The following is an 18882-nucleotide window of genomic DNA, read 5'->3' as shown; positions in this document are numbered from 1 at the left end:
CTGCATGCTGCCTTTTAAAAGCTGTATTTCAATACCTAATACTGAGAGGTTAAACACATGTATGCACGTGTTCGCAACGTATAATTTGAATGACATTAAAATACAGTTGTGCATACTTATCTTGGAAGTGAGAGTTCTCAACAGCAGCAATTTCTTCTCAGGTGACATTTGGCAATGTCTGGAGATATTTTGGATTGCTAAGATTTGGGTGGCACTTCTGGAATCTAGTAGACACCAGGAAGGCTGCTAAGTACCCAATAATACACAAGAAATCCACACACAACAAAATCACTATCCAAGTCATCACATGGAAAGCTCCAAGGTTGAGAAACTGCTATAGAAATATTATGAAAATGCTGCAGTCGCTATTTAAGTACAATTTTAATGAATTTATAGTAGCATGTATTTTGATTAAACAATTACTTATTTAAAAGATAATTTCAAACAAAAACCAAATTTTAAAAATTCACTTCTCCAGCACATAGAAAGTTTCACAATATTCAAATAAGAATAGGTGGCAAATAATCCCATTCTGTTGTACCTTTACATCAACATGTGCTCTGCAATCCCAAACACACATAAGCTAGTGATACAATTCCCTAACAAAGTAACACATTGTGTAGATGCATCATGAGGTTGGATTGATTTTACTAACCACAAATTACAACACATAAACAAATGCTAAGTAATTCTCCTACAAATTTTCTAAGTTACACTTCCAGGTCAAAATAAACATCTCACTTAAATTGAAAATAAATGCAAGAGACAATTTTTCTGTCAAATACAGCATCTGAGAAGGTTTCGTCTCCTGTTGAAAGAGCCAATATGCTTTTAATGTGTTTCACCTTTTGAGACCAGTGTGTAATAAAACCCTCAAATTAAGTAGATTGCATTTTAACTTAGATAAACTAATAGCATAATTAGAACAACGCATAATTCACCATTATTGCTCCAAAGGAAATCACTTAAGTATTTAAGCTTTTTAGAAGAATTTCACTGATAAAGTAATAGCAAAAGTCTCCTGAAGATTAATAGTATTGGTGCCAGTGGTAGATGAAGGGGTGGAGATAGGTAAGAGCACTTAGCTTTCGAAAGTGCACTTTTAGTAGCCAAAATCATATCCAGATTTTTGAGGACATCTGTTATGCTTCTCACTTCCACCCCATTCAAAATGTCAAAAAGAGGTGGCCATGTGGTTAGTCCCACCTGATTTTACCCATGAAGTACAAAATTTTATGGATGTACTAATTATCACATGTCATAAATTTGTACTCTTTTCAATATCACACCATCATCCCAGAATAAGTTCATTTCATTAATACACAAATTGCAGTATTCCCAAATTTTCTTTGAAGCAGAGATGAATATATCTATAGCAATGCATATAAACATACACAAATAATATGGCTTAAATGTGTACTGTATTTGTGGGAAGAAAAATTACAGCTCAATGTTTTATTAACTTCTTTCTAGAACCCATATTAGAAATGACTATGAAAGTTTTGCTCTGAAAAATGTTAGGAAATCCCAAGTAGAGAGTAGGCACTGAAAGTCAATGAAAATCAACACTAACCTTGAATGCACAGGTTCACAGGTGACAGATTAAAATGAAGATATTTGAAAAGTTTATTTTCTGATAATTAGAATTCAGTATACAAGAAAAATAATTTAAATGGTGATCCTACTTTTGTTCCTTCTCATAGTGACATCTTGCTAGGGGATAAGCTGAGCTCTTGTTTGTTTATAGTTACACTACTTAACACAGGAAAACTCTTCTCACATTCCTAGCTTTCAGATAGGAGTGTTCATGCTTAATTCCTAGGTATGTATTTAGTAAGAGGAAATAGACATGCCCACCTGTCACATATAAGAATCCAGTGGGTGGGAATGTCCACAGGCAGCAATTGTCACAAGACAAATCACATATGGAAATAAACTGATATTCTCAACTTTCCAGTTAAGAAAATTCCTGGACATTGAAGACAAGAGAACCATACAGTGCAAGTCATTTGTAATAGGAAATAGAATTTGGCTGTCAAGATCACTTATGTGTTCCTGGATACTGTGACTTCTTTTACCACTGAGATCTGCAGATAAATCATCATTCTGGATATCTTCCTGAGGTTTTCAAAGAATTTTAGTGCCTATGCACAGGGAAGTACTTTCTGTCTTGAAGAGAAAGAAAACTTATTTAAATAGATTCTTGTACTGGAAACAAGGGACCATTCAAATCTTGATGAAAAGGTAAATTGCAATCACAGCCCCAAATGTACCACAGATCTCTAAAGAACAAAATCTAGGAACACATTTGTCCTTTTGATTCTGTGTTAAGATTAGCTGGATAGGTTTTGTTTGCCTCATGTTTAATAGCACACAAACTCACAAGGTGAAGACAGAAGTCAGAATATATGGCAGTTTCTGCAAATAATTGTTACCTCTTCACTTGGAGGAATTATGTCTCTTTGATTTAAAGCTTTATGCCAAACTGATAGAATGTAGATGGAAAAGCTGCAAGTTTCTCTGTCCCGCCCCAAACCTAAAAAAAAAGAGATTGGTAGAAATATAATGTATAGCTCAACTGATATTTATAAACTGCTCCCTAACTATGCTCAAAATAATATATAGATATATAGATACATAGATATAGATATAGATATACATATATATATTCATTACTTTCTTCAATAAATATTAATTGAAGCCAGTGGTTGTAATTTATGAGGCTATAGTGTTACATAAGAGAAATATCATCTCTTCTCTTATAGAGGGTGTTTTTTTGTTTTTTTGTTTTTGTTTTTGTTTTTGTTTTAGCTTTTGGTCACTGTGAAAAAAAATACTCAACAAGAACAACTTAGAAGAAGAAATATTTATTTAGGGCTCAAGGTTTCAGAGGTCATAGTCCAAATATGGCCGACTCGATTGCTATGGGCCCAAGAGAAGGCAGAACATCCTGAGAAAGCAGTCCAGCAGGGGAAAGTGGCCCAGCTCATGGTGAGGAAACAGAAAGAAAAGAGAGGAGGAAGAGGCTATGGGGAAGATGTGCCCTTATGGGGCACGGCCTCAGTGACCTACCTTCTCTAGGCACACCTCACTTGCTATAGTCCCCACCCAGTTGTCATGCACTAATTAGGGTACAGCTCTCAGAGTCCAATCATTTCACCTCCAAACACTCCAGAATTAATACAGGGGCTTTTGAGAGACACCTCATATCCAAACCATAACAGAAGGATTAACAGGGATTGATTAATAAAACAATGAATGTATAAATAGGCAAATATCAGAGAGTAGTATGCATCATGAAAAAAATAAAATAAAGTTTACTATAGGTTTCCTACCTAATGTGCTTCCTGCTGCATCCCTCCTCCATATAGTCTTTACAGTGATCTGCTAAATCTTGACTTTATTGTCAAGATTTTTTTTCATTGTCTCTTTACAGAATATAAAGTAAATATGTGTGGTGGTCCAGACTCTTCTCAAACTGCCTTCCTTGATCATTCAACTTCCAATTTCATCTTCCATAAAAGCCACCATGTTGCATTTTATATAACTGTCATCTGTTCCTTCATCCATTTATCCACTCATTCATTCACTAAAGAAAATATTTATTGAGATGCATATATATGTGCTTGGCTTACAATAAAAATATAAATATTCATGGTTCTTTCCATTATAAGAACTTATAATCTGGAAATGAAGCCAGATACTAATAAAATTTTAAAAAGAAACTGCAAATTTGAAGCGTGGAAAGTATTTCAAAAGAAAGAAGCCTGGCTCCAATAGAATCATTAAAAAGGAATATGATCCCCAGAGTAAATGACAATTGGGTAGCTTGGAATTTATCTTACTGTGTTCTAATTAGGTGTTTCTCTATGTTCAAAACATTTGTGTGCTGCTGAAGACAAGCTGTTTCTGGGTGCCAAACCAAGTATATAGTGTCCATATAAAATATTACATGTAATAAAGGGATTATGGCTAATAAGTGTATGCCTCTTTCTAATTGGTTGTATGTAGCCTAAACTGTTGCTAAAAGCAGAGGTCTAGGATGGAAGCCTACACATCATTATTATGAAGTATTTTCCACCCAGGTTCTCACCTCATCTTCAACCCAACTCTTGAGACCAATGGTCTTTGTCTTTCTCCCTCCAACTGTATATGTAACTGTTCTCAGACTCTACATTCCTAAAGGAAAGACAATACCAGTCTGCTCACATCTCCCTTAGAAAGCAGCATCTTAAATGTATAGACTGGGAGATATTTTGTCTAGTAATATAAAAGTTAAGGTGATATTAAATGTGCCTTACAACATTTTTGGGTGTGAACATTTGCTGGGTATGTCCATGATGTATTTCCAGGCAATAGTCATGTTGCACTGAAGTTATAAGGTGATAAAAATAATTCAGCACCAGGTATTCTTGAGCTGGCCCAGCATGGTGCATGTTTATGTTGTTATGTCTCTGCGTATATGTAGTGTTTTACATTTTCACAGATTCAGGGGGTAACTCCAACCCCAAATTTAGAGGTCAAACACTCAAGCTATCCCCTCTTTCGATCTATTTGTGCTTAATGCTTAAGGCTGAAAAGGTTTAAAAGACATCATAAAATCACATTGCATCAGAAAAACAACTTTCTTAGAATGTCTGGAGGGTAATATTTTGGATAATTTAAACTAAAACATATCAAGGAAGTTGCTGGTCTGCAAAACATAATGTTCTTTTTAACTAGAAAGATAGAGCACAGAGCTGCAGAACAAGAACAGCAGAGACATTTAATTTTTAATGTCTAAACAATTTAGCTCTTTGAACTCATTATATCAAGATGAAATTTGAGAAATAATTTTTTCCTATAAAAACCACTGGAAAAAAGTATCTTACTAGGAAGCAAGTTGTAAAATCCAAAGGTAAAATATATGGCTTCTTTCATTATCTTACTTTGTGCCTGTCATAATCTAAGATTATTATCTTGAAAAGAACCAAATTATACTAGAAAATTAATGTTTCTGTCTTCGATTTAATTCTGTTTCTTTTGCAGAGTACATTAGAACTATTCTAAAGATTTCTTGGCAGGTGAAGTGCTTCAATGTATATTTATCAAGATCAGTTGCATTTATTTAAATCCCTTACTCTTATGTTTTAATTATATATTTTTAGTTGTCATTTCAAATGTTTAAGCAAGGAAATTTGAATTCCCCAAAACTCGGTCCTTATGGGTGGCAGTGTTTCTCTGGGTATGAGAAAGCGAACTCTTGATTTTGCAGGGGGGAAAAAAAAGGGCCAAAGAAATTATATGAGAGCAACTGTATGTCCTTTTACAGCTAGAAGTTGGCTTTACACATTCCGCGACTCATAAATAAACAGAAGAGTTCTGTGAACTATATGCAGATGGCTGGGTCTACACTGGGAAGCTTTTGTGATGACTTTGGTTTGCTTCTCTGTTTTGCCATCTCTTAAAATATCTGCAAAAATAAATTTTTTTTTCTCTGCTCCTCAGAAATAGGACAAGTAAAATCCTGTAACTTGAGAATTTGCCCTTTGCTTGCTTAGACCTTTCTGAAGCTTGGAGAAATCCATTTTTTTCCCCTCATTATTGCTCACATAAAAATATCCATCCCCACAACTGGCATGAGAATGCTAATGCTTGAAATATTGATGGCTTTATTTTTAAAAGATAACACAATCTCGGATGTACAATGAGAGAGGCCAAGCTGCAAGGTGGTAGAGGGAAGCAATCACCAAAAAGGGAAAAAAAAATCCCACAAACCACATGAAGGAAGGGATGAGATCAGCCACTTAAGTAAGTGAGTTTAAGGTTACCACTCTGGCACTGAGCTCAAGTGTTCCTGCCAAGCCCAAATAAGAAAAGAGTGGGAAGAATAAGGACATCCGACAGAGCAAGCCAGGCAGACAAGGGAGGAAAGTCAAGTGGAAATGCTAAGACAGCAGTTTCCCGTCTACTTTTCCCCCCATCTGATTGTGGCACAGAAACCCTAGTAGGGTAGTGAGGACCGTGGATATAAAATAAAAAGAACTGAAAGGATATGCATGCCAGTATTTATTATCACTTAAATGTTGCAAACCCTTTTGAGCAACTAGCCTCAGACTCTCAGACTTGTCCTCTTTCTCTTCCCCTACTCCCCTCTCTCTCTCTCTCATCATCATTAATACTATAGCAACAATCCTCTGCTTGGCTAATCATAATGCTTCTTTCTCAAGAGCAAAAGCCTAAGGGCTTTGACAATGCACAAAGTATTGGCATTTCTCTGATGTATATTCAAAAATCTATATTACAATTCTTAATTCAGCATGCATGAGTCAGCAATAGATACACTGTATCTTTAAAAAGACATGAAGGTTTCCAGTCAAGCCTTTTAAAGCTTTACAAATAACATTTCAAGAGGGTTGAGAATGTGGACCAAGATAGCAGATGGCTTTTAGTACAATACTGCTCCAGGATCCTTTGATTTTATTACTTTTCCTTTTGATGGTGCTCTTTTCTGGTTTGTTTTGATGACTTTGTGGCCTAATGGACCGAAATCAGACAGCGAAGCCGAAAACCCTTAAGTCCTAATGACAAAGAGTGACTTATTGGGTGACCTTGAGTAAGTGTTACATTTCCTTATCACAATTTCCTATAGCAAAAGGTAAAACTTACTCTAACCCCAAAGGATGGGCAGAGGAGACTAGTAATCCTTATGCAACTTGCCTAGTGTGAAATCACACTCAGTCTTTTGATTAGCCAGACACTTTTCCAGGTACTTAAAATATTTTGTGACTTATACACAAAGCTGTATAAACTATAAATAGGTAACCCATGTTACACATGAATAGATGAAGCAAATTACAAGTCCTTTTATTATTTTGTTTGCTATGATATCTCTACTGATGAGTAATGATAATTAAGTTTCACAATGTTTAATAAATATTATTTGGTTATATTACAAATAGTAATTATATATACTATATAATGTTGCAATTACTATATATGGTAATTATATATACTTCCATGTAATATACTATATGTAATGTATGTAATATATACTACACAGAATTATTATATTTAGTATATATATTTGTGACATATAATAATTATTATTTGGTGATACAATATCGTAAATTAAGGGTGATGTTTTAGATTTGTATCCCATTTGTTAATTGATTTTCTTAAATCTATGTATACTAGAGTATTCTTACTGGATAACAAATGAATAAAAGAAAAGAAGGAAGGAAGGAAGGAAGGACGGGAGGGAGAAGGAATTGAAGAACAGATGGGACAAGGAGGGAGACACTTTTCTCCCCATGGGTCTGTAAGTACTTTTAGATGTTGAAATGTGTGGATGATGAATTTATTTGTAAGAGCAGTTGGCCTCTGATTTTCAGGTAAAGTCCTGGATGCTAGACTCTGTTTATTTAGTAGTGGGTTTTGGTTGAATTATTTTCTGGTAGTTAACTGTTCTGCAGCAGGAAATAAAATCCACAGTTTTTTCCAGTTACAGGAAACACAATGAAAGAACAAATTTGAATCTTCACTTAAGAAAAAGAAAAGAAAGACAGAAAAAAAAAAACATGAAAATGAACTCTTGAGCTACCTGCATTGCTCCCCCAAATATCACATGGACATTTTTGTTAAATGAATGCTGTTTTCTACGTGGGCTTGCTTGTAGATTGCTTTCATGTATTTGATATGTTTTCTTTTTATTTAAAGTAGAGAGAAAACAAAACCTTTAAAATGTATTTGAGAAATAGCGATAAGTTAATGATGAGGCAAGGGTTTGACTAGACTGATCACAGACACTCTGAATACTAAGGTATCAAGAAAACACCTAATTTATACACATCTCCTAAGAATTAATGCCAGGAAGGAAAGATAAGCCACTGAGTCAAAAAAAAAAAAAAAAAAAAAAAAAAAGAGAGAGTCTTTGATTCCTAATTCTGATGCCTGGGGGAACCATGTGCCTATGGTTTCTTTAAAAAATGTTTTTATTTTTATTTTCATTTTGCCTGTCATTCATTCAGCAAGAGCCTCGAAGCACATTAGAACATTAATTTATAATACTTATGCATATGTAGCAGAATTCCCTATGATTTTAAGGACTATCTTGCCAATGGAAAATAGGCCATATGGAGCAACAAGGCACTCTGTACACAACCGGAGTCAATTATCCCTCCTAGCCCCCAACCCCAGCATGATAAAGAGGATATTTGGCTACAATATTTTGGAAGCTAAAGTGCTCTGTGGATGGCCGATGCCAAATTGGAACTGGCTTGGTCTCATATAAAACAGTAGTGGATTCAAACACAGTAAAATTTTATATATATATTTTATATATATATAACTTTATATATATAACATATATATATAAAATCGATAATTTTTAAAGTGGCACTTTGTTTATTGCCTTATTGTAGTGTTTCATTAACAACGATATTAATAATAGAATGATAAGTAATTTGTAGAAATCGGAAAAATTAAAGATTTTCATCTGGCAAGCATATTTCCTTCAACGTATAAAACATTATTTTTTTCAGAAAATTCATGTGACTTTTTCAGACCATAAAGGAGAAATTGTGTACAAGCCTTGAGTGTATCAATCTGAAAAGAAATGAAACTGACATACTTTGGCAGAGCAAACCCTCTTTGTCCCTCTAAGACTCCACAAACACATTTATATTCCTGTTTCCCCTACATTTTCCATTTTGTTTTTTATTTCCTTCTTTATGTAATACCAACCACTTAGGTCTTAGATTTTGCCATATTTTTTAAAATGACATAACATGTTTCTAGATAAAACGGTTGGCAATTATCTCTGGAATGCTGCAGAAAAGAATTCCTTAAACCTCTGGCTGGTTGTAGAAGGCTTACATTAATCATTCTCTCTCTGCATGCTTGTCTTCTCTTAGTAGTGTCCAATGTCAAGTCAGACAGTCCATGCAGGGCCCTTGATAGAACCATAAAAGGGCATTAGCACACATTGCAGGTGGCCAGCAGGAACAAGGCCTTGGTCCTGAGTCATTTTATTAATTTTTGCACAGAGTCAAATCTAGTGCTTTGGGCATATTTGCTCCTGAAGTAAATCCTTGTTATGCTACTGAACATACAACTACTGATACAAAATATTTTTTAATGGAATATGCATTTTTTTAATCCCATGCCACTCTAGATTTTATGGGTCTGTTATTCAGTACTTGCATTTTGAAAGTACTAGCACCAAAAGGTGTGTGTTATAATTGTGAAATTGTGTATGTGTGTGTGTGTGTGTGTGTATGTGTGTATGTGTGTGTGAGTGAGTGAAAGAGGAACTGGGGATGCCCAACTGTGCTAGCTAGTATGGCTGAAATAAAATCAGCTTTAACCAACTCTGGACACTCAGTTCAACTATGGAAGTTTAACAGGAAGTTATTTTTGACATGCATTGAAAGTCACAATGATGTAAATGGCATATTCATCAGGGGATTTTATCTCTCCTATTTGAAACCTGCAGATATTGTAATACCATCTTGAAATGATCTGAGCCAGCTCAAGATAGACTTTTTTTTTATTATCATAACCTCCAGGTTACAAATTTTTATCATAACATTATTTTATTCATAGATCTACTGATCATGTTTTCAAAACTATTTACTTTTCACAGTAAAACTTTCAGAAGAGAAATTTAAATTTTCATAAACCTCAGTAAATGTTGCTATGAAAAAAAATCACCACTATATACAATCTTCCAAGTAGCATTGGTTATTTCTTATAAAACAACTTAGGAGATTTCAATAAATTGATAATACCCTCCCCCTACACTATTTCCTGCAAACTGCATGATTTTAAACTGTGTTTTTTTCTTACTAAAGATAAAATCCAGATTGTTATATAGTTTTTCATTTCATATTTTCACTACCACCTATGAATACCTGAAGCTATTCTCTTACGGTACTTAATACGTTTGGTCTTGTAAACACACATTTTATCCCTATTATCACTTGTAAATTGCTCTCTCAAAAGGCACAGACTGCATCTTATTTATCTCTGCATTTTTTGGCAATTCCTTATAAATAATAAATACTCAATAAAGTGATGAAATGAATCAAATAAGTCAGCCCTGCAACACCTTTATGTTTTGGCATCTCTATTAACTATTTGAGTAACCAAATATGGGTTACATAATATAGTGGATTAAAGATTAAAATAAATTAGCACTGCTAACATCTTTATTCTCTTTGTTTGGGACCAATAACTATCTGAGTCACCTGATAAAGGCTATATAAGGTTATAACATAGGAATCAAAATAAGTAAGTTGTGCTTAATGCTAAATTAGGCTTTTCTATTCCATATTTTGTGATTTTATTGCCTATTTCTTGTTCAGAATTATACTTAGGACAAGAAAATACCTCAATTTAATATCTTCTTCTTTGCTTTCTAAAAATAATTCTAGATGCATTTGTACTCATGGGTACAATTGGTCTTTACATCATCTTGTAAAGGGGACAGAGAAGATATTAGTAGGCTTACTTTATAGATGATGAAATGATATACAGCATACCTATGAGCTGCCTAAAGGTGCACATGAGCTACCTAAAGGTGCACATGCTATCAGTTGGCCCTTGACATAGACTTTATCTGATGTGACCTCTAGAAGATTAAATCTCTTAACCCAATGGATTCTGTCTGTGCTCCCTAAAGATAACTTCTTATTATTGATACTAATAATGAAATTATTATTATTCTATTAGCATGCCACTAGCATGTGGTACATATAAAACCCTGGAAGATGTACACATTGCAAAGGTAACTCTTCTGCCTTTCCTACACACAAAGTATGCAGAATGTTCTTCCTATCCTTCTTACATATTATACGACACTTTCCACTTGTTTATCTGCACAATTTCTGTCTCAGCATGGCACACAGAAAACACAATGGGGCAAATTTTTAAGACAACCAAATCCTGGTCCCTCTTGTGTTCAGAAGGAAAGTACCTTAGCTCTATATTTCCATCCTAATATCCAATCCTTAACTAGGAAAAAAAATTGTTGTCCAGAAAAAAGACTTCCCACGCAGGTTGCCCTAATTCCTAAAACCTATGAATATATTGGGTTACATGGCTGTAGGGAGATCAAGGTTGCACATGAAATGAAAGATGCAAACAGTTGATGTTAAAATAAAAGAATATTTTGGCTTATTCTAGTGTGTCAATATAACAACACATGCACTTAGTGTGGAAGAGGGAGGAAGAAGAGTCAGTGAGAGAGAACACCTTAACCATTCACTGCTAACTTTGAAGAGGGAAGGAGACTACAAAGTAATGAGTTTAACCAGCCTAAAGGGGCTGAAAAAGCCAAGAAAGCAGATCCTCCCCTGAAGCCTCCAGAAAGGCATACAACCCTGTCAACACCTCAATTTTAGCCTACTGAGATTCTCTCCCAACTTCTGACCTCCAGAATTATAAGACAGTCAATTTGATATGGTTAAAGACAATCTATGGTGCTTTGTGAGAGCAGCAATAAGAATCTCACATGATATATACATACATGTTTGCATGTACCATGTATATTCATACTGTAAATATACTTCTGGGCATTGGGCATTCCTATCCCTGATCTGTAAATACCATCACAAATGCAGACTTGTGTTCCTCAAAACAAGCAGGATCTATTCTTTGACACTGGTTGCTAAACAAGTTTGCGCCTTTCTGCTGCAGAGATACCATAATTGAATGTGCAAATAGCCTGTGTTCCTGGACTAAGACTGGGAATTTTTACCCACCACACTGGTTCTATTGCATTGGATGAACTATTTCTTTACTGTGTTGATTGCACTTATTGGTGATTAATGTACTTATACTTACTAGACAGGGACTGACAGGAGGAGAAGAACTTGCTTTTACTCATATCTACATTTAGAATATCTAGAGGATGCTTGGCACATGACAGGCCCATCAATGTTTCTTGATTTAAATTAATAAGTGAATGGCTAGAAATCTCTTAAAACACATGCACACACACAAGCATGTTTAAAGAACAGCTCTGAGGCTGAAGTAGGAAGGTCACAAATTCAAAGCCAACTTCAGCAATTTAGCATGGCCCTAAGCAAATTAGCAAGTCTTGTCTCAAAATATGAAAAGGGGCTGGGGATGTGGCTCAGTGGCTAAGTATTCCTGAGTTCAATCTCTGATAAAAAAAAAAAGAAAGAAAAATAAACAAACAAACAAAAAAAAAAACCCAGGCAATATCCTGCTGCATGTGGATGGAAAAGTGAGATAAAATTCTTCAACAGTGGAGTCGCAGCATCTATTTTAGTGTTATTATGGATTGTATCCTTTTTAGCTGAAACCCAGTTTCATTCACCCTCAGCTAGAAAAAATTCACAAGTCTGCATCAACTTGTGATGCTGAGCTCACTTCTTGGTGTGAAGAAATTTGTGTTTTTCCAGAAGAAATTTAACAAATCCAACTTAGTCATGTGTGAGTTACTGTGTTTTTTAAAGTGCTACATTTGGGGAATCATTAAAGTACTGATTCATATGCAGCTACATATCAATGAAGGATTACATGTTAAAAATGCAAAATTATGAAAATTATAAAACATCTGAAACATTAACCATCCATAGTACTCATTTAAGAAATGAAACTCATTAGCAGAAAGAACACATGCCTAGCAGAGCATGACAAAGAATTTTTATTGATGGTTGCATACTTATCCATTTTACACATGAGACTGTGATCCATAGCTAGAACAGAGAACAGACCTTCCATCTCCATCTTATTAGGGCAAATTGAAGCTAAGTTTGACTCTAATGTATTTCTTCCTGCTTTAGCCAGGAAGAAATGCATTAGAGAGATGGGGAGAGTATTGCACATGAATAAAGGCCCTTCTGTCTGGTTTTAGTTGCATTTACTTTGTTTTAATCATTATCTATAAATAGTTTTACAGAATATTTTAATCATTTAAAATAGTTTTACAGAATATTTGAAAATATGCCCATTAAATCTGTTGGCATAACCATATCTAATGCCCAACCTGGGAACTTTTGCCCAGCATTTCACAAATGTCATCTAACACAGTTTAAAACTTACCCTACATAAGTTATTACGCCATTTATCAGTGACACTATCGTTCCTTTGTTACTATATGCCAAGTCTAAGATTTGAACCCACTTCTTTTGGGTAATCAAGTCCATATCCCTAACTACCTTTTTAAAATGATTCTTAAGATGGTGGTAGACAGTAGAAATATATTCCATCTGACAAAATTATACATATGACTCTTCTTAATTGCCCAGGCATAAATTGATGAAGCTTATGATGGATTAAATGTAGCCAACTGGAGAGGACATAAATGCATCACAAATAACAGACAGATGCACTAGAGAGCTAGCTGCATGTCCAGAGAAAGGAAACACAAGTGCCAAGGAAAGGCCACCTGTGGACAATTATTAAATAGCGAGATCTCAGTATACACATGCTTTTAGAAAATTATTTTGATGAAATAGTATCATTCTACTTAGTGTGATCAGATGTATGCTGTATACATATAAAAGGAAGAGGTGCAACATTTAATAAGGAGAGAAAAAGACAGTCAAATGAATTGAAGTAAAAGAGAATAGAGAAACATTGGAGGCATGATAAGGAAACATAAATTGGAAAAGTAGTTGTTCAGTTAAAGCAACCAATGTTAAAGTACATAAAGCTTTCAGAATAATGAGATGGACCATAATTTGAGAAATGCAAGAAACTTGTGGAATTTGAAAAAGGCAGAAAGGATTCTCATTCTGGAAGGACTGTAAGGCTAATCAAATACAGAGCAGTAACCCCATTGACCCCCACCAATCTCCTGAATCTGGGTCCAAATCCTCTATTATTGTTGTTAGCATTAGCACCACAGAGCAGGAAAGAGAGTGAAGATAAATGAAGAAAAACAAGTCCTATCTAAACTGGGGAAATGAGAGCCAGACACGGAAGGAAAGCAAAAGAAGCGTGAAGAATGATTTAAAAAGGAACTAAAATAAAGAAAACATGTTATTTTATTTTTATCTCTTTTAGTCCAAAATAATGAAATAGAAAATATGCAAAATGTGGTACCTAAATCCATCAACAGCAGGATGTACAAAAATTATAATGTCTCTATTACATCACCATATGTAGAACTTTTGATTGCTAATTACACTATCAGATGTATAGACGTATGTGATGTGAATAATTTATTTTATAGGTTGTTTTTTTTATAAATCTAACTTTGGTTCTTGCATACACTGACAAGATTCAAATGTGCAACATACATAATGTGGGAATAGAGCTTTAAGCAATTCTAAGTATACACTTTTTGAAGCATTCATATTTAATTTAAATAACATTCATTTAGGTATCTTAGTTGAATTGCATTTGACATGTGGTGCATTTTAAAATGTCTCAAGATATGATTCTATTAGGAAAACGATTGTATAAAACAAAGACTGATACAGTAAAATGAAAAGAGCAGAATAAATAAGTTTTAAAAATTAGCACTCTCCAAACTCAAAGCAGATTCTGATTGGCTAAATGTGCATCTATGATTTACTAGTCTATTTACTCGGCTACTCAATAAATAACGTGGTGTCAATGGAGCAACTGTCGTATCAGAAAGAATGCTGGCCATAAACTGGTCCACATGGCAATATATCATCAGCACGTTTCCATCCTCCTTCTACTTTAGTGTAAATTGTGTGTAGTAAGATGATAAAAGTTCCTACACATTCATAGCCGTAGTTCTAAAAACTGTGGATCATGCAAATTATTTGGTTCTTTCTTTTTTCAGTTTATTGAAAGCTTGGATTGGTGGCTTTGTCATAGTCTCATCTATTTAAAATAATGGCATGTAGTAAAATTTCAATCCCGACACCTGGCAGTAGAGGAATTACCCTTTATTGCTGTTAGGAGAGTTCTGAGCATATTTTTTAACAGTTGGCATTTGCAGAAGTACTTTACAGACATCAATTAGTTATTGCTGACAATTGCTTCATTAAACAGAGCTGTATCTTTGAGCTCAGGCTCCTGCTTCTACACACTTAAATACTGATATCTTACCCAACAAACACATCACTTCTGAAGACCAAAATCTGGTTTATTAATAGAGAATTTAATCTCCATATTTGTTTACAATTTGGGGAATTTCTAAACTCACCCCTCAACTTCATCTCTGACCATATCATCTGCTTTCTTAATCTACGTTGTGAATTGCATACTACTTGTTCCATAATAGGACAACAAAGGGACATTTTTCCATATTCATGTATTTATATGCATTTAATTTATATTAAGTATTTATTGCTTGTGAATTGAAGGGTTGATTTTATATCTAGAATCTTTTTCATATTTATCACGAGGTTCCCTGGGTGGAGTCTTCTTCCTTTTAGCACATGCTCTCCAATGTCATTTCCTCAGTCCTGCTTCCCCTCCAAAACTAAACACAGAAGAACAGCTGCTCCAGGTCAAAAAGAAGAAGTAGCAAAACTAAGTGTGGATACATGAATACACGTGCATTTGCACAAGTGAGTAGGTTAGATATGGATTAAGTTCAGGAGTACACTTTCATGTCCAGGTGAATTTACGCTAAGGAAAACCTGCCCTAACAGCCGCGTTCAAAAAGAACTCACAAGGCTTGGTGACCTCTAGATGCTTTATAAAGCACAGTCGAATAACTATTGCAAATGAGCAAGAAATGCATTGATTAAATGTCACTAGTAATATCTACAGTTTAAAAAACGCAGGGTCAAAGTAAAAGCAGAATGTACACACAGCTCTGTCAACAACAAACTAGAAAATATCTTGGGCAGCCACAGTTTGCACAATGATAGTGAATGTGCATACTGTTGGTAGAGAGAAGTGAACAACCTTTAAAAAAGAGTCACTCTGGAGCTGGACTTGTAGGACATTGGCAAAGCACTTGCCCAGTATTCATTAAGTCCTGTGCTAGTTCCCATGCACAGCATTAAAAAAAATTTTTTTTAAATAATTTAGTAAAGTACTTCTACTAAAGTCATTCTAACCAGAGAACTATGTTGTTGAAATCATAGTAGCCAGTCCTTCTCACCCCAAGAAAATCCAATTTGGAAAACATGCAAGTTTATAAAATTATTTTTAAAAATTATTACATTTTTTCACTTAACCATAATAAGATTCCACAATGAAGACATTTATTTTCACAGATTCCCACTTAATGGAAGAGAAGAATTTTAATGAGATAACTGGCACTGTTCTTTAACCACTAACAGGTGAATAACCTGGCATATCTGACATGTTTGACATTGAATATTACAAAGCTAATTTTACCACATTCCTCTTGAGAGTGTCTCTGTTGGTCACCATAAATAAACTGATGATTGTACCTTCTGCAAGCACATAGTATATATTTACTCTTGTCTCTATAGCTTAGGTGCATGACATTTGCTCTGCTTGCAATATCTTTTCCCGCTTCTTTGAGAAGGATAATATTTATTGAGCTAACATTGTTTGAATACTTTCTCTGTGCCAGCCTTTGCTCTAAATACTTTATATACATCAACTCCTTTGAAACTCTCAAAATGAACAATAATAGTACTCATTTAGTTTTTCTGTGGATTCAATGATTTATTTGTGTAGTGTTTAGGACACTACATAGCAAATAATCAAATGAAATAGGTTGGGTTTGTTGTCTTCATGTTGCAAATGAAGCAATGGAAGCAGAGGCAGATTAAGTCCCCAGGATCACAGGCTAACAAATGATGGTGCTGAACTTTAAGTAGCAACTGTGTGACTCTAAAATCTATGTTCTTAAATATTCTTAACTCTAAGGCTATGCCATGGCTTCTGCAGCAAATTGATCCTGGACACATCTTCAAGGTTTCCAGACAAAATCCAGACACACATGAGATTGTAGACTTCTTGAAAATACAAACCATACTCAGCCAGATGGTCATCTTTTCCAAAGTACTACTGTCACTGATCATTGCACAATGAATATCCATAGTTGGCATAATAGTCCATAGGGATTGACGGCCTTAAGGTATAATGTAAGCGATGATACTTTAACTTTAAAAATTTAACAGATATGCACTGAATATTTTATGCTTGAAATCAGAAATATCCATCCAGTTTAATTATCCTTTTTTAAAAAATTTCTGAGTAGATGATAACCAGGTACCTGTTCAATGATAACTTTCTATACTTATCATTTCCCAAAATATTCTTAAAAGAAAGTCTGAAAGTCATGCATGCATATTTGCAGACAAAGATTTTAATTTGTGTCCCAGCTCTGCCACTATGAGTGATACTAGCTGTGAGTTCTCGGAAAGGTGACTTAACCTTTAGCAGCCCCATTGCCTTAGCTTTCCAATGGGGACTTCAGGACCTATTTAATAAAGTGAGGAGGAGGAGTAAATAAACCAAAGGAATCATTTGCACAAAATAAGCAGCATACAGTAAACCTGTAAATTGCTTTACAGGCTTTCTTCAAGAAAATGAGTTATAAATTTAAAATCAATAAGCATACAAATTAAATTAACTCTAAGTTTCTGTTGAATATGTAGGTTTTCTTTCTAATCTGATCTTTCTGATACTAAGGGGCAAATGTATTATCATTACTTATATACACATTGACTGCAAAAGATGGGAAACATAACAGAAAAATCTAAAGTAACATTGGGAAGTCACAACACAATTGTGATTTCCTGAGAGTAAAACATGGGTGGATGACAGTACCTCTGAGACTTCTCATATGACTTGTAAGTGGCATGCTGTGCAACATCTGGTGGTTTGGAAATCTCTAGATGTGCCTGGATGGGGAGTGTACACTTCTGGGTAAAGCTCCAAACGAAGAAACTCCTTGATTCTTATTTGCAGGAGTGACCCTGCAAGGTCAATATTCCCTAGCATGGAACATGCCAGGAATAAGCTACAGAATGGCATTAAATAGATTGGATATATACTGGAGACTTGGCTGAACTGAAGATGGATTGTTGACCACTTGTATTACTGTGATGAATTTTTTAAAAGCATGGGTTTGCTCCTATAAGGTACTGTTCCAAGTTCATTGCAGTGTTCAGTACATTTGTTTTATCTGTGTACATAATTCTTTTCCCAGAGAATCCAAACCACAATAGAGCACCACACACTTGACTTTTGATCAGTCCTGCTTCCTTTTCACAAAATTTTAAATGAATATTGTGGACTCTAAACTCAATATAACTCCTTGAAGTACATAAATGATAGAACTCCCATATCTTGAACGAGGCTATCAAATGGAGTAGAACTGAAAACTTGCCATTGGTTTCTAAAGAATGATGCCTAAGAGAGAAGCTTTCTTTGGGGCATTATAATAAGAAAGATGCAACAATACTGCTTGAAGAAAAGGAAGAAAATGAAAAAGAAAGAAGAAAGGACAAGGGGGTAGGGCAAGAAGAGCTTTTCTAACCATCTACAAACCAGAAGTTAATGTGAAGAAAAAGCTAAAATTATCTAACTCGTGTTCACTACTCTTAAGGTGCTGGCAGCCACCCATCTTATTAAACATTAATTTAAAAAGCCAGTCAATGCTTGGCCCAGTCTGACCTGCCATTTTGGAATTTCAAACAGGGAAAAAAAATAGTCATAGAAAGGCACATTAATATCTTTGGATATATATTAGAAATGATCCAAGGACGTGAGCCCTCCTACCAGTCCCCAATGAAGTTTTGACCCTTTCCTTGTCATGGCTACATGTCTTCTTTGCATTTTTATGAAGGGATTCTATTTAGTGTCACCATAGTGGCAAAGCAGCAGTTAAGAAAGAAGCATCAATAACAACAGATTTCTGGCATGTTTCCTTTTCCCTGGCTTGCTGACAACCCTCAGAAACGAAGCATGTGGTTTTGATGAAGTAGTTCCTTAAATTTTAATGTAGCATTGATCTAT

At 34.8% G+C, this 18882-nt stretch overlaps 1 protein-coding gene across 8 annotated transcripts in view; it reads right to left on the bottom strand.

The window, feature by feature from the left end:
- Positions 1-18882, bottom strand: part of Pcdh7 (protocadherin 7) — a 396676-nt gene that overhangs the window by 276260 nt on the left and 101534 nt on the right. The window contains exon 2 of one of the 8 annotated variants that reach the window (XM_078021174.1): positions 2436-2536. The exons of the other annotated variants lie outside the window; for them this stretch is intronic. Coding sequence (XP_077877300.1) covers positions 2468-2536 — 69 coding nt within the window. The 3' untranslated portion in view covers positions 2436-2467. The remainder of the gene's footprint in view (positions 1-2435; positions 2537-18882) is intronic. 8 annotated transcript variants of the gene reach the window in all.

Source organism: Ictidomys tridecemlineatus, chromosome 9 (genome assembly GCF_052094955.1).
Source record: "Ictidomys tridecemlineatus isolate mIctTri1 chromosome 9, mIctTri1.hap1, whole genome shotgun sequence".
Taxonomy (NCBI): Eukaryota; Metazoa; Chordata; class Mammalia; order Rodentia; family Sciuridae; genus Ictidomys; species Ictidomys tridecemlineatus.
The sequence above is the reverse complement of the archived record's forward strand: the minus strand, read 5'-3'. Positions and strand labels throughout refer to the sequence as shown.